Raw genomic sequence first — 24,555 nt, 5'->3', positions numbered from 1 at the left:
ACCATTTACAAGGGACTTATCTGTGTGCCAGGTCTGTGCCAATTGTGGGCAAAAAAAGTACAATTTAGGGAAATAACACTGGTGCTGGGGCCTGGTTAGTAGGGTCCCAGCACACTTTCAATCATAACTTGCATCAACAAAAGGCAAAAGGTTAGGGGGTAACCATGCCAAGGGAGGAATTTCCCTACAGTAGGCAAGGTGATGGACTGTCCGACTTGGAAGGGTGTCACTACCGTAGGTAGAAAAGAAGCCCTTGTGCCAAGCACCACTTTGTCAGGATGAATGGCAAGAAAAGGTGGCTTAGATGACAGAGCCTGGAATCCACTAACTCTGCGGGGCAGAAGTGATGGCAACTAAAAGGACCGTCTTTATAGTTAAGAGCGTTAGAGGACAATTGTGAAGCGGTTCAAACAGGGTACACATAAGGTATGTTAAGACCAGATTGAGATCCCATTGGGGCATGATTAATAGGATAGGAGGAAAGAGATGTGTGAGGACTTTAAGAAACCTCCCAACTGTGGGAGATTTAAATAAGGAAGACTGATCTGGTAACCTCAAAAAAAGCAGAGATAGCAGAGAGATATCCCTTAAGAGTGCCCAAGGTGGAGCCCTGCCGGGCAAGGGAAAGAATACTGAGAGGAACTTGAGAAAGAGGAGCAGATAGAGGATCGACAGAACTGTCGATGCACCATGCCACAAATTTCTTCCAACGACAGTCGTGTACAGTTTTGGTTGAGGGACGCCTGGCTGCCAAGATAACGTCACAGACTTCAGGTATCAAGTCAAAAGACGTCAACTGTCACCACTTAATCTCCATGCATGAAGCCACAGAGTTGACAGGTTCGGGTGGAGGACCCTCCCCTGCTTCTGCGACAGAAGATCCTCCCGAAGGGGCAGTCTGATCCGAGGAACTATGGCCGTGTTCAAAAGCTTGGGATACCAGACTCTTCAGCCCCGTCCGGAGCCACCAGTATTACTTGGGCCCGGTCTTGCCTGATCTTCTTCAGAACTCTGGGCATAAGTGGTATAGGCAGAAAGGCGTACAGGAGGCCTGAATTCCACTCACGACGAAAAGCGTCACAGACCGAGTGCCACCTTGGAAATTTCAACACGCAAAACAGCTGACACTGCGTGTTCTCTCTGGAGGCAAACAAGTCTAACCAAGGTTCTCCCCACTGCAGGAAGAGACCTTGCGCCACCTCCGAATGGAGACGTCATTCGTGGTCGACCACGCATCGTCGGCTGAGTTTGTCTGCTCTGGCATTCAAGGAGCCTGCCAGGTGTGGAATCACCAGGGAAATGCCCTGATGTTCCAGCCAAGTCCAGAGACGAAGGGCCTCTTGACAAAGGGTCCACGACCCCACTCTGCCTTGTTTGTTGCAATACCACATGGCAGTGGTGTTATCCGTGAACACCTGCACTGCTTTCCCCTTGAGGGAGGGAAGAAATGCTTTCAATGCTAGTCGAATCGCTCGGAGCTCTAGATGATTTATATGGAGCCCGGTTTCCGCCGGAGACCAGATGCCTCTGATCTCTTCCTCTCCCATGTGGCCACCCCATCCCAGGAGTGATGCATCTGTCACGACTGTACGATCTGGTTGGAGAAAGGAGAGGTATGTGCCCTTGACCCAATCCTGATTCGCTAACCACCAATACATGTCTTTCACAGTCCCTTCTGAGATCTGGACCTTGTCGGAGAGATTCCACTGATGCTGCGCCCACTGACACTTCAGGTCTCACTGCAGAGCCTGCATGGCATTTTGAACCAGCAGGATGCAGGAGACCATGAGGCCCAGAAGCCTAAGAGTCATTCTCACCGAAATCCAGGACGGAGGCTGAAACATTGGTATCATAGCCCGAATGCCCTGGACTCGCTTTTCGGGAGGATATGTTCCCGAAACTGCACTGTATTCAGAACAGCTCCGATGAAAGGGAGTGTCTAAGAAGGAGTCAGATGTGACTTCGGCACATTGATAGTGAACCCCAGTGAATGCAAAAGGTTTGCCGTAGTCTGGAGGTGGGAGACGACTGTCTGGGGCAAGTTTGCCTTCAACAGCCAATCCTCGAGGTAGGGGAAGACTGGGACCCCTAACCTGCGCTGATGAGCTGACAACAATACCATCACTTTTGTGAACACCCAAGGGGCACTGGTAAGCCCAAAGGGGAGCACGGTTAACTGAAACTGCTCGTGACCTACCACGAATCGTAGGCAACGTCTATGGGCCGGCAAGACAGGAATGTGGAAGTATGCGTCTTGCAAGTCCAACGCTACCATCCAGTCTCCGGGATCCAGGGCAGAAAGGACCTGAGCCGATGTCAACATTTTGAACTTCTCTTTTTTTAGGAAGCGATTGAGGGAATTAATATCTAATATAGGCCGAAGTCCTTTGTCCTCTTTCGGATCCAGAAATTAGCGGGAATAGCAACCACGACCTACTTCTGGCAACAGAACCCTCTCTATACCTCCTCTGGCCAAAAGGGGTTTGGACTTCCTCGCGGAAAACCACCATATGATCCTCCGATATCTGATTGTATGAAGGTGGCATGGCTGGAGATGTCTCGAAGGGGAGGGAGTAGCCCTTTCGGACAATTTGGATGATCCACCTGTCCGAGGTATTGGATTGCCATTGGGGCAGGTGATGGCGTATCCTGCCACCCACTGGCTCCTGATGTACCTGAGGACTAGGAAGGCTTGGAGGCTGAAGAGGGGGTGGGGGGTGGACTGGGCGACTCACTGGGTCTCTGAAACCCAGGGACATGGGATCCCGCGTCCGCGCAGGGGCTGTACAGCATGTGCAGATCGGTGGCCGGGGGGAAAGGACACAGTTGAGTGCCCCTTCCGTAGCCATGAAAGGGGCGAAAGGCGGACTGCTGGGGTCTAGGTGCGGGCGCGAGGCCAAGGGACCAAGCCGTGGCTCGGGAATCCTTAAAGCGCTCGAGTGCCGATTCTGCCTTGTCTCTGAAGAGACGTGTGCCATCAAAGGGCATGTCAATCAAAGATTGCTGGACATCCCCAGAAAAGCCAGATGTTCTCAGCCAGGAGTGGCGTCTCAATGCCACCGTCAATGCAACCGATCTGCCCAGAGAGTCGGTCGTATCCAGTCCACAATGAATCATAAACTTTGCTGCATCCCTCCCATCTGTTACGGCTTGGGACACGACAGTCCGGGCCTCCTCCGGGAACTGCAGGCAGCACTTGCGCGACCATATCCCAGAGAGTATGGGAATAGCGGACCAAAAGGCATGTGGTGTTCACGGAACTGCAGCTCTAGACTGTTGGAAGAAAACAACTTCTTCCCCAAATTATCCAGTCTTTTTGATTCCCTATCCGGGGGTGAGGCAGGGAATGCACCAGAAGAAGAAGCCTGGATGACTAGGCTCTCAGGCGTGGTGTGTTGGGTGAGGAATTTCTGGTTTGACGGAGCAGGCCGATGGCAGCGGGCAAGCGTCCTATTCACAGGAGCCCCTGTGCTGGGTCTGGACCAAGTACCCAAATGGACGTCTGTCAGTGCTTCTTTAAAGGGTAGAAGGGGCTTGGAAGAGGAAGACCCAGGCAGAACACGTTGTTTAGGATGTTGGGCCTAACCTCCACAGAAGGTCCAGGACCTCAGCCGCCCTTCTCACCACCATGGAATAAGAGGCACCCTCCTCCTTAGCCACGCGAGGAGGAGAGATCATACCAGTGTCAGGGAGGTGTCTAGACCACTGGCATCATCCAAATCCTGCACCCCGTCTATCTGGGGATCAAGCTGGTATTCTAAAGGGTCCAGCATCCCCTCCATACTCTCCCCGTCCCCATACCCACAAGAATAAAGGTCTGGATCAACCCTGGGCCCAGGAGAATGGAATCAGCATTGATCGACGTTGTTCCGGCTCCTCGGGTATGAGGATGGGATCGACGTGGATTGTGGGCCCAACCGATGTCGGAAGTGTCCACATCTGACCGGACGCCGCGGAAGGTCGCCGTGGCACGACCAGCGTCGGGATGGATCCGGAGGGGCCCTCCGGAGCCGTGGCGAAAGCAGATGGCTTTAAAATCGAGGGAACCCCAACCAATTCACCTGTGCCCCAAGGCGCCGAAGGTAGGTCGGACTGCCCAAAAATGAGGCGCATGGCCTCGTAAAATTCCTTTCGTTGGGCAGGGGTGTCTAGGGCTCCCAGGAAGTCGGGGAAACGCGGTGCCGACCCAGATGAAGGCTCTGTTGATGGAGGTCTAAACCGTTGATGCTCTTCCCGTGTCATATCATCCGATCGACGGGGCGAAGTCGAAGAACGCTTGTCCTTCTTCGACGACTTCTTTTTGTGATCCGAATGTCCCGATGACTTGGAGGACGGGGAGTGGTGGTGATTCCGCAGCCGGTCTCGAGATCTTCCTCTCAAAAGGGACTGTGAGCGCTGCGGAGTCGAGTGTCGGGCCGCCATGAGCTTTAGGGACCACTCCCTCACAGCTTTCAGGTTCATGGCCCTACACTCGGAGCACTACTACGTGATCGAGCTCCAGGCACCAAAGACACACGAGGTGCGGGTCCGTCACCAACATAGTTCGGTGACAGGAGTCGCAGGGCTTGAATACAGTCTTGCGGGACATCCCTCGACGCATCCACGAACTTGTCAAAAACTTTGACAAAAGTGTTGACGTAGTAAAAAATGACTGAGGTAGCTCTCTCCGGATCTGCACGTAGGCTGGCGTGGCAAGAAAAGAACTGACGTCAGCGCGCCGGGGTGGTGCCTATATACGACCACGACATCATCACTGTGAGCACAACACCAACGACACCCGTGGAGTAGACCGAAGCCACATGACGGCACGCAGAGGCACTGCTCGAAGGAAAATCTCCAGATCCAATCTGACGCCTGGGGAAATTCAAAGGTAAGAAATCTGCAACTAGAAGTCTCCCTCAGATACACGGTTTAAATTCATTTGAGTCAGTATTGTAAACAGAGCGAATTTGTGACCCCAACGCATCAAGAGAATCTATCCTGGTGCTCAATCAAATTGTCCCTAATGTCATACACTAGATGCTAATTTACCACATATGCAGTAGCTTTGTGGTGCTTTACATTCTCACTGGACTCGAATCACAAAAATCTTCTCCCAGGTAACAGGTTGAACACTGGTTACTACCTTAGATTTTGTGGTTTTAGGCTTCTTCCCTCATACTAAAAATGATAACGCTTCAACTAAGTTTACTGATTTAGCAATGCACTTGGCTAGAAGAATTAGTACGATTAACTGGAAGAATCCCCCTGCAAGGGTTGTAGCTTGTTGTAAAGTTTTTGTCTTCTGGGCAAAATCTGAAAGTACACATCTTCATAGACAGGAGAGAGCAAGCCTGAGAGCGCACTTTATAGTACAAACATGGGACTTTTTATCAGAAACGTTAACACCCATCAAAAAAGATGAACAGCTCCCGTAGATTACCCTTTACAACACTATGATTTAACTGTCCGAAGATAGGTACACATTCCTTGATATATATATATATATATATATACACACACACACACACACACACACACATTAGAGGTAATTCCCTTAGTTGAGTTTTAAGAGCTTGGAGACTGTACTTTTATATAAGTGTCTATGTTGTAAGGTCAGGTCGGGGGAGGGGATGTTAGATGGAAGTTATGAGTGGTTTTGTGTCACTTCAGGAAATTATGAATTAGAAAATACAGAATGACATACTTGTTACCCAGTAGAAAATGTGACTTTTAAACATATGGCTGTTGTGTATTGTCAGCAATGATATGACAATGTATGTGATAGTACATTTAACGTGTCAATAAAACAAATTTAAAAAAAAAAAAAAAAAAAAAAAATCCTGGATGAAGAATCCTTCCTGTGGCCAAAGTCTGCCGGAAAATAAGTTATGGTGCTTTAGACTAGAGGCTTGTTAAATAATGAAAAAAACACAATATCGAAATACTGAATCAAAATATCATAAAGTGAAAATATGAACATTTCACAGTATCATATAATCTGAAAGAGGGGTAGTGTAAGAAAGAGGGGCAATGAGGAGAGAACACAGTATCTGTGAAAATACTGGAATGCGTTACAGGCAGGCATAACAACAATAGGGATGAGCATGCTGACCAGAATGGCTTTATCACAAGTAGGAATACACTCAAACTTAGAACACCTCTTCTGAATCCTGGAAGAAAACTCGTGAGGGAATCTATCACCTATAGCCCAATTTCTCGACACTGTAAAGGCTTTCGATACCCTGGGATAGCCCCACTGAATGGCATTGCTGAAATGAATGGCTTCAGTCTGGAAATATGCTTCGGTCAGGAAATATTGCACTGGGATTGTTTACTATACACAAATCCAGTGGCCCGAGGCCATTAAGGTAGAGCTATCTCTGTTGCAATTGGTGGGCACAGAGGCACTGGACAAAAATGCCCACGGTCAGCGAATATCTTTGCCCTAGCAATGGAGCCCCTTGCGGCCTCATTCACCTAGAGGGACCGCAATGGGGGATCCAGAGTGGGAACACTTCAAAAGCTATCTCGTTGTAGGTGAACAGTGCACTATTGTATCTGAAGAGTGCATGTAGAGACTGCCCACAGGTAATGGAAATGCTGGCAGACTTTGAAAGGGTCACATGGTTGAAACTTTATTGGGCTAAATCCTACTTGTCCCCCCTGAGGAGTCTCTCACTTCAGGAACGGGTGGCAACTACCTCGCCTGGATCTAGAAAGGCAACCTGATGCCTTTCTATACCAGGGGGTAAAAATATGTCATTCTGAAGATGACTTTGTTCAGGGGAACCTGGGGGCAGTGGTGGCCAGCATGCGTAGTTCCTTAATTCTTTTGGGTTTTCTGCCATTATCACCAATGGGCAGAGTGGCAATAGCTAAAATGCTGATGTTGCCTCAATATACCATGTCTTTGTGCTGCCTGTCTACCGTCCCAAGCGCTTCTTCCAGGACCTGAATTCAATCCTTTCCGACTTGAAAGGGGGGGTGTAGTCAGAAAAGAGTGGGGCTCGACTACGGGCCAGCTCAATTACAGTGCACTTCGCGATGGCTCGCTGGAGCCCTAAACTCCAAGAAGTCAGTCAAGAAAGGGACTGTGGGGTCTTGAGGTCTTTTAAGAGTAGACTGGTTACTAGACCCTGGACAGGTTGCCCCAGACACCGGACGTATGGCCAAGACAGCCAAGCACTTAGGCATGGGTATATCCAGTTAAAAAAGATTCCACATCATACTCACCAGCTCTTCCTTTGTGGTTACTCTCGGCCTTCCATAAGATGACTGCGGCCGCACAAAGTTGGGCCATGAACAGGGGCAGGACTCTCTACTTTGGGTGCTTCTTATATACACAAAATTATGTTAGCTTTCCAAGAGTTTAGGGAACAGCATGTCAAGACAGTACTTTGTGGGGCCAGAACGAACTGAACCTGAACACTACCCGCCTTTATAGACAATACTCATCCACGGAAACAACAGATGAGCAGTCACAGTGTTACCTAGCACCCTTCTGGATACTCGTGCCACAAATCTTCCTACCCTCAAAGATAAAACAGTGGTCCACTATACTGAAATACGACCATAAAGTTTCGGGGAATCCTCACCTGAAGTACACTGAATTCTACTTACATCTGACATACCTAAAACCTGTGCACATCCATCACATGTTCCCTAAGACTGTTCCAAAATGCCCACATCCCAGTAGTAGACGTCTAGCATATGATATGGGCCGGCCCAGTTATTGAACACTTTTGGGAGGTGGTATTATTGCTACTGTCAGAATTAACATGGCAGGCATTAACCACTGACTCCCTGCAGGGTATCCTCGGGATCCTAACAAGCACAAGCAAAAATAAATATGTCAGAAAATGTATTGACCTAGATGCTTGCAAAACGACATACAGCAATGGCTTGGTAATTGCCGGACGCCCCACTGCACAACTTTGGCTGAGGGATCTGCCCAAACGGGCGACTGTAGAGGTCACGGCCTGGAACTCACTAACACTTCGACCGGGGGAGCCACCAAACTGGGATGCATGGAACACATACCTGTAGAAATTGACAGTGAAGACGGACGACAGGCCACCGTCAGGGACCACAATCTCTCCCACCCACCGGGGATCCCTGAAACAATGGCAAAGCTTCCACAATACCGACATTCTCACCCAAACTGCACTGGTACAACCCACAACATGACAGTCCTTAGAAAAGCTGGAAGTATGACACCCTCCCGGTAGGAGATGCTGAAAACCGATGAGAGCTAAACGTTGCCATAAAAAGAAGATATGCATTTTACTTGGTGGCCTAGCTATATCTAACAAATAACTTTGTAGATATAACCTGTGTAGCTGTTTTATTTTTTAACAAGTACGCTCATTGGTTAAAACAAAATAATGAACAAGCGGATCTGGGTGCATCAGAGCACAGGAGCTCTTTCCCCAGGCGACTATCACAGGAAAACCAGTAACAAGGACCCAAAGTTTTATTTTCGATATCTTATTAGATATTGAATGTGATTTTAACCTATTACTACATTATGGTTTCGATATTACGAACCAAATAACGAGTTGCACATTCGTAACTCGTAGGTTTTCCCACTATGGTTCAATGTAATTTACAAACGTTTCTGAGACGCTCAAAATTTCCAAAGCATACACATCTAAAGGTATGAAAACCATGGTTTTGTGCACATATGCTTGCTGTCTAACCCGGCATATTTTTCACTGGCAGAAGATCTGCCTCGTTATGGGCATCAGATTGAAATGCACCTAAACTTTCCTCTTTTCTTTCTCTCCATATGGACCATATGTTTTCTTGTTTAGACAGACCTTCCTCCAGACGAGCTGCACTTTTTATGCACCTAGGTATCAATAAGGTGAACAAAAAGGTTTCTGGAACAGGCAATGTGTTAATGATTCTGCCCACTGCACCAGCCTTCTTTCATGCACACTACTGGTCCTGGCTCGACATTTGTTTTGTTGGTAGGACCTTTGAAAATCTGGGGAACATCTGAGAGACTCACCGTATGGCACAAACCAAGTACCTAAGGGATTAAATCACTCTTGCATTATTTATTTGTTACTTGGGGGTTAAGAGTTTCTCACCAGAGAGGGTGCCGCTTCCTTGCTGGAGGCTGCCCAGGATTTTCTTGCCAAGCAGGTGAATGAGTCTGGTCACAACCTGGAAGGAAAGGAATAAATAAAATTAACGTATACATAGGTTCAAGTAACCAAACCCAATAAAACCCACCAATGTAACCTTCTAAAACGTGTGAAGGCGTGGTTAAAAAAAAATCTATTTTTTTTGCCTGCTTTTTTAATACTTATTATGGTGCATGTAAATACTCAGTCTTGGCACCAGGCTCACCATTTTCTAGCGTTTGTCGCCAAAATGAAACATACTTATTATTAATTAAAACATTTGTGTATTAGATTCCGATTTTAGAACATTTAGATTACATCACATTAATTTTGGTGCAAAACCGGGTAACACTGAGAAAGAAGCATGCCAAGACACTGTCAACCATAAAGCTAGTACAGTGCTACCATCTTTAATTCCATTTCGAGAAAAAATAGCTTTGACCAGTGTTAACTTTATTTTTAGTTTAAAAAAGGGGTGCAATGCCATATGAGCCCTTAGCATAGCCTCAAACGCCCCTAAAGGTTCCTGCATCGTACTCTTCAACATATTCTTCCACAGCTTCAAAAAGAAGCAACCACAGCTCCTATGAGATCTTTGTGCAGCTCCAGCCTGCCACAGACGCATGCAGATTTCAACATAATTCCCAAAAGAAAACCATAGGCCCAAGCTGACCCACTGAAGGCACCAAGCAGAGTTCAGCAGCCTCAAACAGAACGCCCCAGCAAACCTATGGACAGCCCCGGGACAGATAATTAGCATCTAACAGTTATGTAAAGCGATCACATAAACTCAAACAGATCCAACAAACACCTATAAAGCTTTGGCAGATGCTCATCCTTACGCCAAAAAACTGTCAAAACAGCCCCAAGTGTCCCCATATAAGTTCTAGTAGCCTTCAGTATTGATTTACACACACAGCGTAAATACCACTAAAGCCCAAGAGACCCTTGAGTACCACCCCCCGCATATCACCCGTGACGTACCCACACAAAGGCCCTTTAGCAACCCATTAAGGACTTAATTTAGCTCTTTAGCTCTCTCCTATAGTTGTTCACATACCCTGTCGATCCTTACGCAGTAAGAGACATACATTCCTATACCCCTTACCGTAGTTTTAAACATGCCCATGCACTAATCATCAAATAGGCTCCCACAGGTTTTCTGTCCCTTTATCTTCCTTTCACTTCTGACTACCATACAAAGCACCTGGCTACTGCAAAGATAGGAGTTCTAAATATAGTTATAAAATCAATTCTAATAATAAGACCTTAAAATAAAAGACAGGCTGGCATTCTAGAAGTAAAAACGAAGTGATTTTCAGCAACAAATATTAAAAAAGGCCATCCCACAGAACACAGGCAGAACATCAGGTTACATTTTTAACACCGGTTTTGGTGATGGAATAGGGACTTAAAGAAGAACTGACACCTTTCCAGGTTTGGGCACAACAGTTCGATTGTGTTGATCTGTTTGTGTTGGAGATAACGACTGCAGTGGTTGCTGCTGCCAAATAAAAAGGGGTTGGGCCGGACTGGGGAAAATAATTTTTAAAAAGTACTTACCTGCTGCTCACCGTTTTGGTGCTCCTCCGCTCCTGGCAGTCCATGGGTCACACTGCATAGGCTCATGGGCACCCGGGCTCCCCCACCCAATCCAGACGCTGCTCTCATGCTGGTGAATCTACTACCCAGAATGAGAGAAGCGCCAGGATTGGGCTGGTTTGCCCCTCACATAGGGACATAAGACTGTGCCTTTTCTCCACCCGCCTGTGCAACGCAGCTTGGGTTAGAGAAATCTAAGCGTGCGTGTCGGTCTGGCCATCCTCAGACACTGGGCAAACAGATATGCGCCCTTGTAGTGCCCACCACTCCACCTCCATGAAGATGCTGCTGTCCGTAGAGGATGGCACCTCCCTAGACTCGGCCCAGCCTCGGCTCAGTCAGTGAAAAATAAAAAGATAACATATTTGTCATTATCATTTTATTTTTCATCTGCTGGCTCTCAGCAGGGGGGTGAGGCTCCTCCACCATAATGGAGAAGCCACCACTGAACAACTGCCACAGAGGAACCCAAGATGGAATCACAACAAACCTTTCTTCGGATGGGAGAACACCATTGCATTGGAGCCTATAAAATGTTCCTATCTAATGAGGTCTTACTATTGTATTATTTAGACTGACGTTAGCCAAGATATTTTCATTTTAGTACAGTTTTATGTATATTATGCAGGGGATTTCAGCACAGCCGTTTCATCCAGTGGTCTGTTAGTGTCATTCACATTTTGATCCAGCCCACTCCAGCATACAGAATGGGGCAGTTGGTCAGCCCATTTCAACCAATAGGCTAACTTTTTGTGAGTGACGGCATTTTGCTTTTCACAAGAAACACAGTGACATACAATATAGTTAGCCAATGATTTTTTTCCACACTTATACGTCAGGCAGCTTCCCAAAACAATTACAATTTGCAAAAACACCATGACAAAAAAAAAGAGCATTGGCAAAACCAAAAGGCTGGTGTCGACGCCAGACCAATTAGCTTTGCCAATGCTTCCTCAATCCTGACATGAACAAAAGGAGGCAAAATCGTAACCTGCAAATACCTGGACGAAGCAGGTAATGAAAGAAAAGGGATCGCAAACACTGAGAAAAGATGCGTTGGAAACAATATATTGTTACTTATGAAGGTCACCTTCAAAGATGGCTTCCCCCCGCCTCTGTCATAAAACACAACGGCGAGCTGCCAGAGTCGATCGTTTCTACATACTTAATCTGCGACACGGCAGTAATGGACTTATGAATTAAGATTCGAAGATCGCCAAGCGCTTCAAACCCGTACATTTCATTAGCAATGCTCTTTTTTCACAAGTAAGGGGGTGGGGGCTCATAATTTATTGAAAGAGAAGGGGCAGAGGACGTGCCTCATTTTTCATTTCAGATGAATTGACCGTGAACCAAAATGACTTCATACTGAGTAAGTGCAGCTGACATTTAGCTGGCTCAGCAGAACAGATCAATCAAAGGTCTGCTTCTCAGGGCTTTAGTGTAAACACAAAAACAATCCTCTGGACCGACTACGATTCTTTAGTAGCTAACTTTTGGCCTACTTTCAGCTAATCGTCCAGCATTTTTGTGAACCTTCTTTTCTTCAACCTCAGTCCGTTTCACATCATCCGCAAGAAGCAAATCCAAAAGAAATCTAGGTCACCAAGTGCATAGTCACCAAATAGCTTTATGCGCTAGTACCTGCGAAGAGAGGCAGAAAGAGAACACTAAAGTACTAAAGGGGTGTCAAAACCCCGTTCAGGGGGCTGAGGGGCAAGCAGAAGATACTGGGCAGAACTGCGGTTGTTGGGGCCTTTAACTCCTGATGTCTCTGGGCCCCGGATACAACTAGGCCAAGCACCCCTTCAGCACTTGACTAAGGTAGACATGGGGTGAGCACAAATTCACAACTCAAAATATGCTCAAACAGCAATAAATGATTGTCAAATCAAATACTTTCTTTTATTACAAAAGTAGTATTTATATGTGAACACAGCATACACAAAACAATACACACAGCACCCTGAGGTCAGGGCTCTAATGTATAATGGCAGTTCCCTGAGTCCCACTTCCCTCATGTGGGAAAGCATCCTTTTTAGCATGGTTAGCCTCCACTTTTTGCCTGGTATCTGATGTGATTTAGACTGTAGGAGGCCTCGAACGGCTCTATGTTGGCGTCATCCATGCTGGATATGCAGTGCACGGTGCCTATATAGGTGCCACCCCAGTCTGCTGACTTCAGATTATGACAGTTTCCAAGCCACAGCAGAAGGTTGAGGACAAGTGTGCAGATTCTAAGGACCTACAAGGACATTTTCAGCTCCCTGAACCAAGGAATCTATGGCTAGATGGAGTCTCTACCAGATAAAGGATTACCGAAGGTAAGTAACTTGTTCATCTGACAGATACTTCTAGCCGCAGATTCCTTACCATAGAATAGATATCAAAGCAACACCTTCCCAGAGGTGGCTCTGAGAACTGTCTCAGAAACAAAAAGTCCTAAAGGACTGAACAGGCGAAATGCCCGTCATGACGGACCTGACTGTGGAGGCAGTAGTATTTGGTAAAAGTGTGCAAGGAGGCCCACAAAGAAACCTGACAGATATCCAGGACAAGGACTCAATCAGTTAATGCAGTAGATGAACCCTAATGCAGAGTATTATCCAAATGGAGCCGGTCCGTTTCTTTACCCCTTTCCCTTTCCTTTATCAAGTGAACCATACAAAAAGTTCACTGTCTAAACAATGTTCATTGGTAGGATCTAAGGACACTGTGCTGGTTCCAGGTGGACGACTTGCTCTTCTTCTTTGGACGATGAGGTGGAGCAAAGAAAGTCCACAACGTGATAGTTGGGCTGACGTCAACCATCAGCAGAAAGGAGTTACAGGGTGGTAGAACCAGTTTCTCTGGACAGAAGCTGGTGTATGGAGGTTAGAAAGAAAGCCTGTGTCTCTCCTCACCAAGATGATGACAACCAGGAAGACCGAATTTACTTTCAGGAAACTGAAAGGATAGGTATACATGGCTTCAAAGGGAGAACACATTAACAAGGTCAGAACCAAATTAAGATCCCGCTGGGCCGTAACGAAAGGTATGGGAGAAAATAAATTCTGAAGACCTGTTAGAAAATGTGTCACAATGGATGACAAACAGAGTGGTTTGATCTGGCAACCGCAAAAATGCAGAGATGGCTTAAAGATATCCCTTAACTGTGCAAAGAGCAAGGCCTTGCTGGACATAGAAAAAAAAAAAAACACCACCACTTCTGACAGGGGTAGAGTAAGTGGGTCAATATGTTTCTTAGCGCACCAAGTCGCAAACTAGTCCCAATGGCAGGCGTATATAGTTTTTGTTGATGGTCACCTGACTGCCAAGATGATGTCACAGATCTCGGGAAGAAGGTCGAAGGCCTTTAACCACCACTGCTCAATCTCCACGAATGAATGCTGAGTGTGTGCGCAGGTTCAGGTGCAGGACCCTGCCCTGTTGCTACAATAGTAGATCCTCCTGAAAGAGCAGATACACATGCTCAGGAGTTCTGGATACCATACCCTCCTCACCCCATCTGTAGCCACCAGGATGACTTGAGCCAGTTCAGTTCTGATCATCTTCAGAATTTGGAGAAGGAAAAATATCTGCCCGAAGTCATATGAGTCCCGCACTGCAGTCTAGTCAGAATGTGTTTTGCGGCGAGAGCCTCCTTGGAAACTCCAGCACATAGAAGTGCTGACATTGCACATTCTCAACAGTGGCAAATAGATCTAACCAAGGTTCTCCCTGGTCTTGAAAGAGACCTTGAGCCACCTATGGATGCGGACGCCATTTGTGGTTCACATGGCATCAATGGCTGAGTTTGTCCAACCTAGATGTTTAGAGATCCTCCAAGTGCTGTACAACTTGAAAAATCACTTGGCCTCCTAGCCATGTCCAGAGTCCAGAGCCCCTGGCACAGGGTCGCCGACCCCACTCTGCCCTGCTTGTTGCAGTAGCACATGGTGGCAGTGCTGTTCATGAACACCTGAATCAGCTTCCCTTTGATAGAGGGCAGGAAACTTTCAATGCAAAGAGAATCACCCTCAGTTCCAAAAGATTGAGGTAGAGACAAATCTCCACTGAAGACCACAGGTCCCTGATCTCCGGCTCTCCAAGGTGTGCGCCCCTAGCCCAGGACTGATGCATTGATCATTACTTTCAGCTTTGGGTGAAGAGGGGGTCTGTGGTTGATCCAATCGCAGTACTATAACCATCAATGCAGTCTCCCTCGACATCTGGACCACGTTGGAGAGATTCCCCTGGTGCTGTGCCCACTGGGACTTCAGATTTCAATCAGGAGCCCGCATATGACATTGAGTGTACTTCATCAGCAGGATGCAGGAGGCCACAGTGGTCTCAGATTCAGATTCACCAAAATCCAGGACTGTGGTTAAAACATCAGGACCACAGCCCAATTGTCCTTGACTTTCCGCTCTGGACAAGAGGTGCAGAACTGCACCATATCCAGAATGGCTCCAAAGAAAGGAGGCATCTGAGGAGGAGTGATGTGTGGTTTCATCATGTTGATAATGAGCTCCAGCGAATGCATGAAGGCTGCAGTAGTCTGCATGTAGGTGACAATAGTCTGGGATGGGTCCGCCTTCATAAGCCAGTCGTCGAGGTAGGAGAAGACTGGGACCCCTGACCTCCACAGATATGTTGCAACCACAACCAGCACCTTTGTGAACATCCGAGGATACTGGTAAGACTCAAGCGGAGCACGATTAACTGAACATTTCCTGGTCCACTGTGAACCACAGGTAACGCTGATGGGCTTGCAGGATGGGTGTAGAAAAGCACCCTTTTTGGCATGGTTAGCCCCCACTATTTGCCTGGAATCTGATCTGATATTGACTTAAAGTGCACTGGGATCCTGCTAACCAGGTCCCCAGGTGCCAGATCTATTTCCCAAAATTGCACAGTTGTTTCTCCCAACTGGCACAACCTTTAGCACTCTCTTTAAGACTCTAGTAAATGGTACCCCTGGAACCTATGGCCTGGAGTACTAAAGAAGATCCCTAAGGGCTGCAGCACAAATTGTTCCACCATCAGGCACCTCTCACCAAACGCACACAGTGCTGTCATCGCAGGCTGCGTATCCTGGTGCAGGCAAAAGTGAAAACATAACCTCTCACACATTCCCATGTGCCAGGTCCTCTACCACTGCATATGATATTTGTATCCACCACTACAGAAAGCCTACAGCCCTCAGGCAGGGAGCATTATATCACATGTGAGGACATACCTGCATTAGCGGATATGCCCCTGCTATGTCCTAGTCAAATCTTAGACATAGTAGATGTCCACTCCCCCGTCCTGACCCTATGTCTTGGCAGGAAGACAGGTGGGAAAATTGGTACGATTTGGTGTGCACACATCATGCCAGTTCCACCCTTAAGGCAGACCAGCTGATGCGGACACCACTTTTCAAATTCCTCGATCTTGTTTTGGGAAGCTGATTCAGGTGTTCATGAACAGCACTGCCACCATGTGCTACTGCAACAAGCAGGGCAGAGTGGGGTCAGGGACCCTGTGCCAGGGGCTCTGGACATGGCTAGGAGGCCAAGACATTTTTCTGGTTGTACAGCACTAGGGTCAGGGTTATGGCCACTTCCCAGCTGAAGTGGTCATATAGAGGGTGTAAGTCACCCTAAAGGTAGGCAACCCATTGGCTGCTACCTGGCACACTCCCCTTAATGCCCCTAAATGTAGTATTTAGGTGGCATCCCTGAACCCAAGAACTCGGATATTCGAAGGATCAAGACAAGAAAGATGAAGAAGAGTCACTGCCTGGTGAGAACAGAAAAGCTGGGAACCTTTTGGCGCCAAACCCTGTCTGCACCTCTCTCAACAATCGTGATAGAGTGACTTGTCCTGCAAAACTGGAGAACTGCCAAAGGCTCGGGTAGCCTGCCAGCATTCGCAAATTGCCACCAGTCTCCCTTGGAGTAAAGGAGCTTCTTCCCTGGAGTCTGCAGGCACCAAAAGGCAGAGTCCGGTCCATCACCTTGCAGCTCCCTGGCCCCAACTGGTGCCACAGACTACCAGGAGGAGGTACCCATGCTCTGGAGGACCAGATCTGTCCCACCACCAAGCATGAAGACACCCGGACCAACCAGAGCCGTGCAGCACCAATCCCCAAGGTACAAGATGCCCTGCACCAAGCACCAACAGTGATGGTCCAATCTGGATTCTTACTACACAGGACCAAGCAGCCGTTGAGGGACGTCCGCATCACTGGGACCCACTTTGTGGTTGGCCCAGCTGTTCTGTTTTTGCCCCTGCCAGCTGTCTGTCCATAATCACAAGGAGCCTCTTTGCGCACAGAGCCCAGCCACCCTATCCACTCTGCATCCGAGCTGCCCGGATCTTGAAGAATCGGCTGTGTCCCCTGCACTAAGCCCCCCTGTGACACAAGGCCCCGTTTGGGAGCCCTCATATTTGTCCCCCTTCGCAGCTGGTTTCCAGGTGCGCCCCACTTGTCTGTTGCATGCCCAGCTACAACCTCGCCAGCACTCTGCTCCCGGTGGAACTCGAGGCACTTCCGACAAACTGCTAGTAGTACTTTGGACCTGGGCCCCTATATCTCTTAACCCAGAAGGTGAACCTCTGAAACCAACTGTACTTACATTTATGCATTGTTGACTTTTCCTTCCATAGGATTTCATTGTGCGTAAAGGTGCACAGGTTTGAACTCTTTAACTACCTTTAAGAAATAATAATTAAAGTAATACTTACTCTTTCACAAATTTCTTGGTTTCAAAACATATATAACAAGAAGTGTTATTTTTCAAAATTGGTCTTGGATTTATTCTGCGAGTGTGTGTCTCATTTATTGCCTCTGTGAGTACAGCAAATGCTATGCACTGCCCTCTGCTAAGCCTAATTGCTCGCCCACACTCCAACAAAAGAGAGCATTAGTATTATCTACTTTTGCCTGTGTCAACCAATTGGGGATCCACTGGACTCTCTGCACGATGCACTTCTTTTTAGCGCACCATATAGCGAGCCAGCATCCTACACCTCTCAATAGCAGTAGTGGTTATTTCGCATTCACTATAGGCGACATTCAGATTAGGGCCCACTAGCACTCTGAGTCCCAGCAATCCCAGTCCAACTCCATTAGAAAAGTCTAAAGTGTTCCAGTGCTGAAGAGCTGTCTGGCAGGCAAGTTCCACTGTGCCCTTCTGGCCTGTAGCTCATTCTTACCCGCAAAAGTAGGGATTGTACGACTGGATTCTCCAAGAGCATCTCTCTCGCGGCAGCTGCAATGGCTGCCTCAGAGGTGAGTATCACACAAGCAGCCATGCAGGGGCTGCGGCTTGGTGTCCTTGGTGCTCCTTCCATGCAACAGTAAGTCTCAAGCGGGGCAAAGGATTGTCAGTGGTTCTTGGTTCTGGATCCTCAGTCGAGGCTCTGGCCCGCAGAAGTCACCAAGACAGGCCCTCCTCATGATGATGGCATCCACCAGGTTGTGCTCCTGGTCTTCTTATGGTGGCACCCTCTAGAATAAGAGGTCCCCACACCTGCTCTTCACTCGAACAATGGCCCAACAGATACAGCAACATGTTTCTCTTCACCGTAGTCACCTCTGGCATACGGTGTCACCAACTCCACCTCACACTGGCAACAACCTGATCTGCACAGCCCCCTCCTGCATAAAGAGATGTCATCTCACACCTGCACATGGGCAACTAACCACATCCATGCAGCAAAATTCACAGTGGCCCTCCTCTGGCATACGGAGGTCACCGACTGCACATGGGCAACACCCTGATCAGTCCAGAAGCTGTGTCCCCACACATTGCTACAGGGATCCAATCGCCAGGATCTCCCACTGGACCTACTTACGTTCAGCTGTTCTCTTCCTCACAAGGCTTACTGGTCTTGTCAAGAAGGCAGAAACTTATGCTTCAGGCTCCAGGGGCTCATGGTCTTTGATGCCCTGGTTAATGTTCCCTTGCCCAGCTGGGCAACTGGAAGGCCTTAGCTTTTTAACACAGGATCATACCTTTCAGAATCCCTAATAAGTTGGATTTCCATACTCTTGAATAGATAATGTTTAGTTATAAATGACACAACAGACCCAAATAACATGCGTTGCAACAATCCAAACTGGAGGATATGCAAGTTCTAATGACCAAAGATTTCAAGTCAGGTAGAATAAAAAATATGATCTTAAATGAAGAATGCTGTTGATGGAAGTGCAAAGGTAACACTGCATTTTTTTGGCTTCATAAGGAGATATGCCGTTACAGAAGAAGCCTTCACTTTTGACTTTCACAAATGGGATGTGAGGTGACCCAGAAGCAGGATGACAAAGGTTCCAAAGTATTGTTTTCTACGATCATTCTTGGCTCGGTGTTGCACCTTTTTACCTTGAGAAGTTGTTTCCCAACTAATGATGCATGGGAGCTGAACAAGAGAACAGAGATGAGTCAGAAGTTCACCTACAGGATCAAAATACACAATGATCTGCATGCCGCCAGCAAAAGGGTACAATATAGCTTGTAATGATGGAGTAGATAATCTACAAACATAAAAAATAATGGGGAAAAGTGAGGAACTATACACAACGAAAAAGGCAAGCATTAATGAATAAGGTTGTCTTGTAATAAAAAATAAAAAAAGAAGATAAAAATCACAACAAGACAGCTCCCTAATCCCTGGCACTGCCATACTACAGACCAAAAAACTGTTATTCACCTTGAAAAAGGCTGTCAAAAGATCAAGGAGATTGAACCTTGCTTTTTGTTTGTCCTATCTGATCATTAATTACACTCCCTTTCTTGGATGAAATCCAGCCATCAAAAAACTAAAGAACTAAGGTGCCTCTAAATAACTTGACAGCCAATTAAATGACAATTTCACCCCTAATTAGGTAATGGCAGGGAGCAGAGAAAACAATTACTGCAAATGATTTCATCAGATCAAAGGCAATGGTCTTTATACATTTCACAAATCCGTTGTAGGAAAAGATAACATCCAAGATGTATCATTCCTAAAGTGTGGCTGGTGTAATACATCATTATGTCATGCTCGGTAGGGATTTGTATCACTTGGATCTGCAGAGAAAGGTGAAGACAGCAAGAGAAAGTCAAACATCTGCCTGAAAATGAATAATATGATTAGTTTCTGTGTTCTCCAAAGATCGCTGATCAGGCGATATTCCAGAGTAGCCCAAAATCCTGGAGGGTAGGCATCAATAACAATGGTGACTTTAAGCCAAGGTACCCTTAGGACTACTGAGCTGTCATCCACCGCAGGTCATCACAGCACACAGCTCTTGACACAGGAGGCCATCTGGCTAAGCAGGCAAAAGAAAACTACGATCAGCAGTCCCATAACTAGGTACTGCTGCATGTGTCTGTAAATTCTCTGTGGATTAAGTTGCTGCCTAAAGCCTGAGATTGTGAGAGCTGAGTGGCATTTATTTTGTCCACCCTTCCTCTTCCACATAGAGTCTCATGATGAGATGAGTTAGAGGGTTTTTGAAGGACCTTGAATGAAAAACAAAAAGTGGAATGCCTCGGATATTAAACACTTTTTGTACAAGCACTGGCAAAGCCAATAGATGTAGCATTGTCAAGCCAGGGGCTATATTATTCATTTTTTGCAAACATACGTAATAAGACATTAAGGGCCTCATTACGACCTTGGAGGTCTTAGGACCGCCACGGTCAGACCGCCACCAATGTGGGGGTCTGACAGCCACCTTACGACCGTGGCAGTTGCACCACAGTTGGACCACCAGTTTTCCTCCATTGGAGGGGCTGGCAGTCCTAACCTGCCAGGGCAGCACTGCAAGCAGCGCTGCCCTGGGGGTTACGAGTCCCTTCTCTGCCGGCGATTACATGGCGGTAGCCCCGTCATGTAAAGGCTCGCTGAGACGGGGTGCAGCCCCATCGCGATTTACACTATCTGCTTTGCAGACAGTGAAAATCGTGACAGGTTCTGGTGCACCCTACGCACTACAGCATTGCCACCGACTATTATGAGCCAGGGTCAATATTGTAGGCCGTTTCCCGTGGGAAACTCTTAATGGGGCCCACGGGAAGGGGGCCACACTGGCAGTAATCGGACTGTGGGAGTTTGGCGGACGAACTTTTCCATCCACCAAACTCATATTGACCCCCTAAATGTGTAAAGAAATTTTAAAAAGTAATACAATACCAAAATGTCCAAAGGTGGCATGCATGCTTGAAAATAAATACATACATTAAAAAATGACCTATCACCAAAATAACCAACTGAAAAAAAGAAGTTAAATGAAAACAGAGACTACCAGCCATAGAACGTAAATTGATTATTTTAGAGGGCTGTACAGATACAAAAGCAAAATGCAATCACTCACAGTGAAGAGAGCCAATGGCTGAGGTGCTTACATTGCATTTATATAGTGCTTACTTTACCTGATGAGAAGTTGAGGTGGGCTGACCAGCTGGTCCATCCTGTAGGCTGTGCTGGTCAGATGCTAAATGTGAATGACACCGAACAGACAACTTGATAAAGAGGGTCAACCGAAAGACCCTATTTTATACAGTTGTATGTTTTATTAAAATTGTTTTGGAAAAGAGGAGCCGGGTAAAATGGCTAAAGCTGTCTCCTGACCAGGACTAATAATGATAGCATAATGGAACTGAATGCTTACCTTTAACTGCCTGTAATATGTATGACAAATTAGCCAATTTTTATGGAAACTGGAAAAATGAACAGTTTCATCACCTTTTATTTGAAAGCCTTGTGAAGAAATTGACCCACAATAGCCCTAGGTAATGTCAGGCATGCTTGGCACAAAAGGAAATAATGAAAGTAATTCATGAGTGCCCCTTTAGCACCTACGTCTTTTAAACAAATGTATTTAACAAATGTGTCCTTTAATGCAAATTAGGGCTCCATATTTTAAAAAATTTCTCAAGGAGAGAAAACTTGAAACCCCTTGGAGGAAATCAGGCTCGCTTTGCTTTCTCAATCCATGCAACATGAGGTGGGTATTAATAAACCACTGTTTTCAAGGTTTACTGTCTGCCACTGTCCTAATATTAAGAGCCATCGCTGGACCTAAATGTAAATAACGAGGCAAGTTAGTTCTAGAGCTGGTTTCACTTTTATTTAGCAAGGCCTTAAATACCGATTACACTTCCTAATATAATTTGAAATCAAAAGAAAGAACTAGTCATCCTTTGACAGGAAAACACTGGGCTACAAGACATATGGAGGATGTCTACCTCCCACTTATTTTTCTAACAGCTTTATTTTTTTCTCTTTTTGAGCAATTCATGGGAAGAGAAGTGGTCTGGTGGATGAGGTGCCAGGGAGTCCAGGAAACTCTTTTCAATGAATGCTTCTGCAACCTGTATAACATTGTCACTATTTGTGATGTAAATGTGTGAGAAAGGCATGGTTGTACATTTCGAAGAAGGCTAGCTGCCATAAGGACAAATACTCTCGATTCTAGAAATCTGCTAATATTAGAGGGAACATAATGCCTATGGCTATCATATTTTATAAGCTGTATGAGACTAGCATTATTTATTAAGCGTATTAATCAGCAAGGAACTGTTTGTCAGCCTGCATTCTGTATTCAGTTATGAACAGACTTAGATGCTGCAATAAAATATGCCCAGCTCTGTACGGTGTCGGGATTTCAGAGCTCCGCTTCAAGCAATTACTGCTCTTGACTTTAATCTTTTCCTCTGTCTTTGACAATGCACCATTCTGAGCGCTCCCCCGAGTTTTAACAACAGCAAAAGGCACATTACGTTTGTATCTATAAATAAACAAAGACACATTTGACTGGACACCTCCTGTGTTCGCCACAGTGGGTTTTGTCTTGTGGCTTAATCTTGAATAAAGCCAAAATCGTCCTCTCAATACCGTGTAATTGTTCCTCTGGTGGCCCATATGTAAGCTTTTGGTTGTTTACTTTTGGTCCACGATGAGTCACCAGGCTGCTGCTATGGCAACCGAGCACTCTACTAGGAGGGCTAAATTACACTGCGGACTGCTTCCAGAACTGATGCAGAGCTGCACGAACACCGCCTTGGAGTTGTAAAGCATCCACCGCCAACCTTGTTTGGCATCTACTAACAGTATACTGTTCTGCCATAAAAATATTTGTTTGATTGCAATAACATGCTTAAAAAACGATTACGTACTTGTCAGGCTTCATTTGTCACTTCACGCGCACACGGTATCCTTCTCCTTGAACATCTGAATGCCCTTTTTAATCAGCTGCTTAAATCTCAAGAATTAATGCATTGTCACAGGCTGCAAGATCCACTGTGAACAAAACGGAGTGGAAGCCGTGAAATGACCTCTACTTCCACCGTGAACACAACTATAGGTATTCAGTTCTTTCCCAGGAAATCAATGGGCTCTGTGAGTTTAAGAAGTAATGCTTGGTCATACTACTCGCAATAGTTCTCGTTTTTATTTTTTTGATAAACAAATTTTTATTGTTTTTGAGAAAGGAAGACAGTAAACAAATTAATAAAAGCACCTGAGCATATCGAGCAATTTGAATAAAGCATTCTTGATACATTATGACATTGAGTAACGATATCAATAACAATAATAGTAGTGTCTGTAGATTGGTTGTTGCTCCCCAGATGACATTGATGTTAGGGACAAAGTTCGGACCAAAGGGTGAATCACAATACATGGTTTGGTATTCCAGTACTACAGTGTGAGGCTTGTCCCCATCCCCACCCACTATATCATGTCCATCCATTTCCCCCATATCTTTTCAAATTTCTGAGGGCAACCTCTCGAGTCATACACCACTTTTTCTTGGCTGGCACACCAGTCCTCTCCCCTCCTCCATTTTCGAAGTGATGGGCCTTCGGGAGAGATCCAGGCTGCGGCTATATCTCTTTTGGCAACCAACAGGGCCGTGGCTATTAAGGCCCGTTGGGCCCGTGATCCACCCATCTCTTCCATCACTCCCAGCAGGACTAGTTTTGCAGAGCATTGCATTTCCTTCCCTAAGACTCCCCATATTTCCTGGAGGACCCCATCCCAGAAGTGTCCTATCGTTCGGCAGGACCAGACCATGTGAAAGAAGTCTGCTGGCCCGTCTGAGCATCGCGGGCATTGGGCAGCGGGGCGTAGACCTGCTCGGTGTAGCCTGTTCGGCGCCAGGTAGGCACTGTGCAGGTAATAGAATTGCACTGTGCGGAGTTTGGCCAATATTGCCAGCGACCTGGGAGCCATCAGGGCTTCTTTCCATTCCGTATCTTCCAGTGTGCCAATCCAAGACTCCGATTTAATTCTAGCGGGACCCAGGTCACCGTGTGTGTTATTTATCTGCGTTTTATAGATTTGGGAGATACCTTTTCCTCGCAGGTCTCCCATGGTTAGCTTGGCCTCTAGTGGGTTGAATTCCGGGAGGGGGCCCGTTATTGGAAGGTGAACCCTCAGGGCGTGTCTAAGTTGAAGGTACCTGAAAAATTGCGTTGGGGCGAGTTGGAATTCCCTTTGCAAGTCTTGGAATGATTTCATGGATTCTCCGGCCCATACATCACCTACTTGGGAGATACCGACTAGATCCCATTCTGTCACACCTTGCAGTGTTGCCGTAGCACTTAGCCATTTCCCCTGCCACAGGGGAGTTTGCCGGGTAATAACTGCATTCCAGCGGGTGGTTCTCAAGGCAGCGCGCCACGCTAGGAAGACCGATTTTGTTACTTCTCCAGTCTCCCGTGGGAGGGGTGCCCCATACATTACATTTAGGAGGTGTGGGAATCCTAGGAGCTCCAATTCCACCCGGTAGGCTGGATCCCCCCATCCCCCATTAAACCAGTCATGGATTACTATTAATTGGGTAGCCAGGTAGTATAGGTAGGGGTCTGAGGCGCCCAGG

The 24,555-nt window shown here is 46.7% G+C and overlaps 1 protein-coding gene across 2 annotated transcripts in view; it reads right to left on the bottom strand.

Annotated features, from left to right (window-relative positions):
* PNPLA7 (patatin like phospholipase domain containing 7) overlaps positions 1-24,555 on the bottom strand; it is a 1,294,112-nt gene that overhangs the window by 642,249 nt on the left and 627,308 nt on the right. For both annotated transcript variants that reach the window (XM_069241381.1, XM_069241380.1), the window contains exon 21: positions 9,078-9,153. In XM_069241381.1, the coding sequence (XP_069097482.1) occupies positions 9,078-9,153 (76 nt within the window). The remainder of the gene's footprint in view (positions 1-9,077; positions 9,154-24,555) is intronic.

The sequence above is a fragment of the Pleurodeles waltl genome, chromosome 6 (assembly GCF_031143425.1).
Source record: "Pleurodeles waltl isolate 20211129_DDA chromosome 6, aPleWal1.hap1.20221129, whole genome shotgun sequence".
Classification (NCBI taxonomy): Eukaryota; Metazoa; Chordata; class Amphibia; order Caudata; family Salamandridae; genus Pleurodeles; species Pleurodeles waltl.
This window is presented reverse-complemented; position numbering and strand designations above follow the sequence as displayed.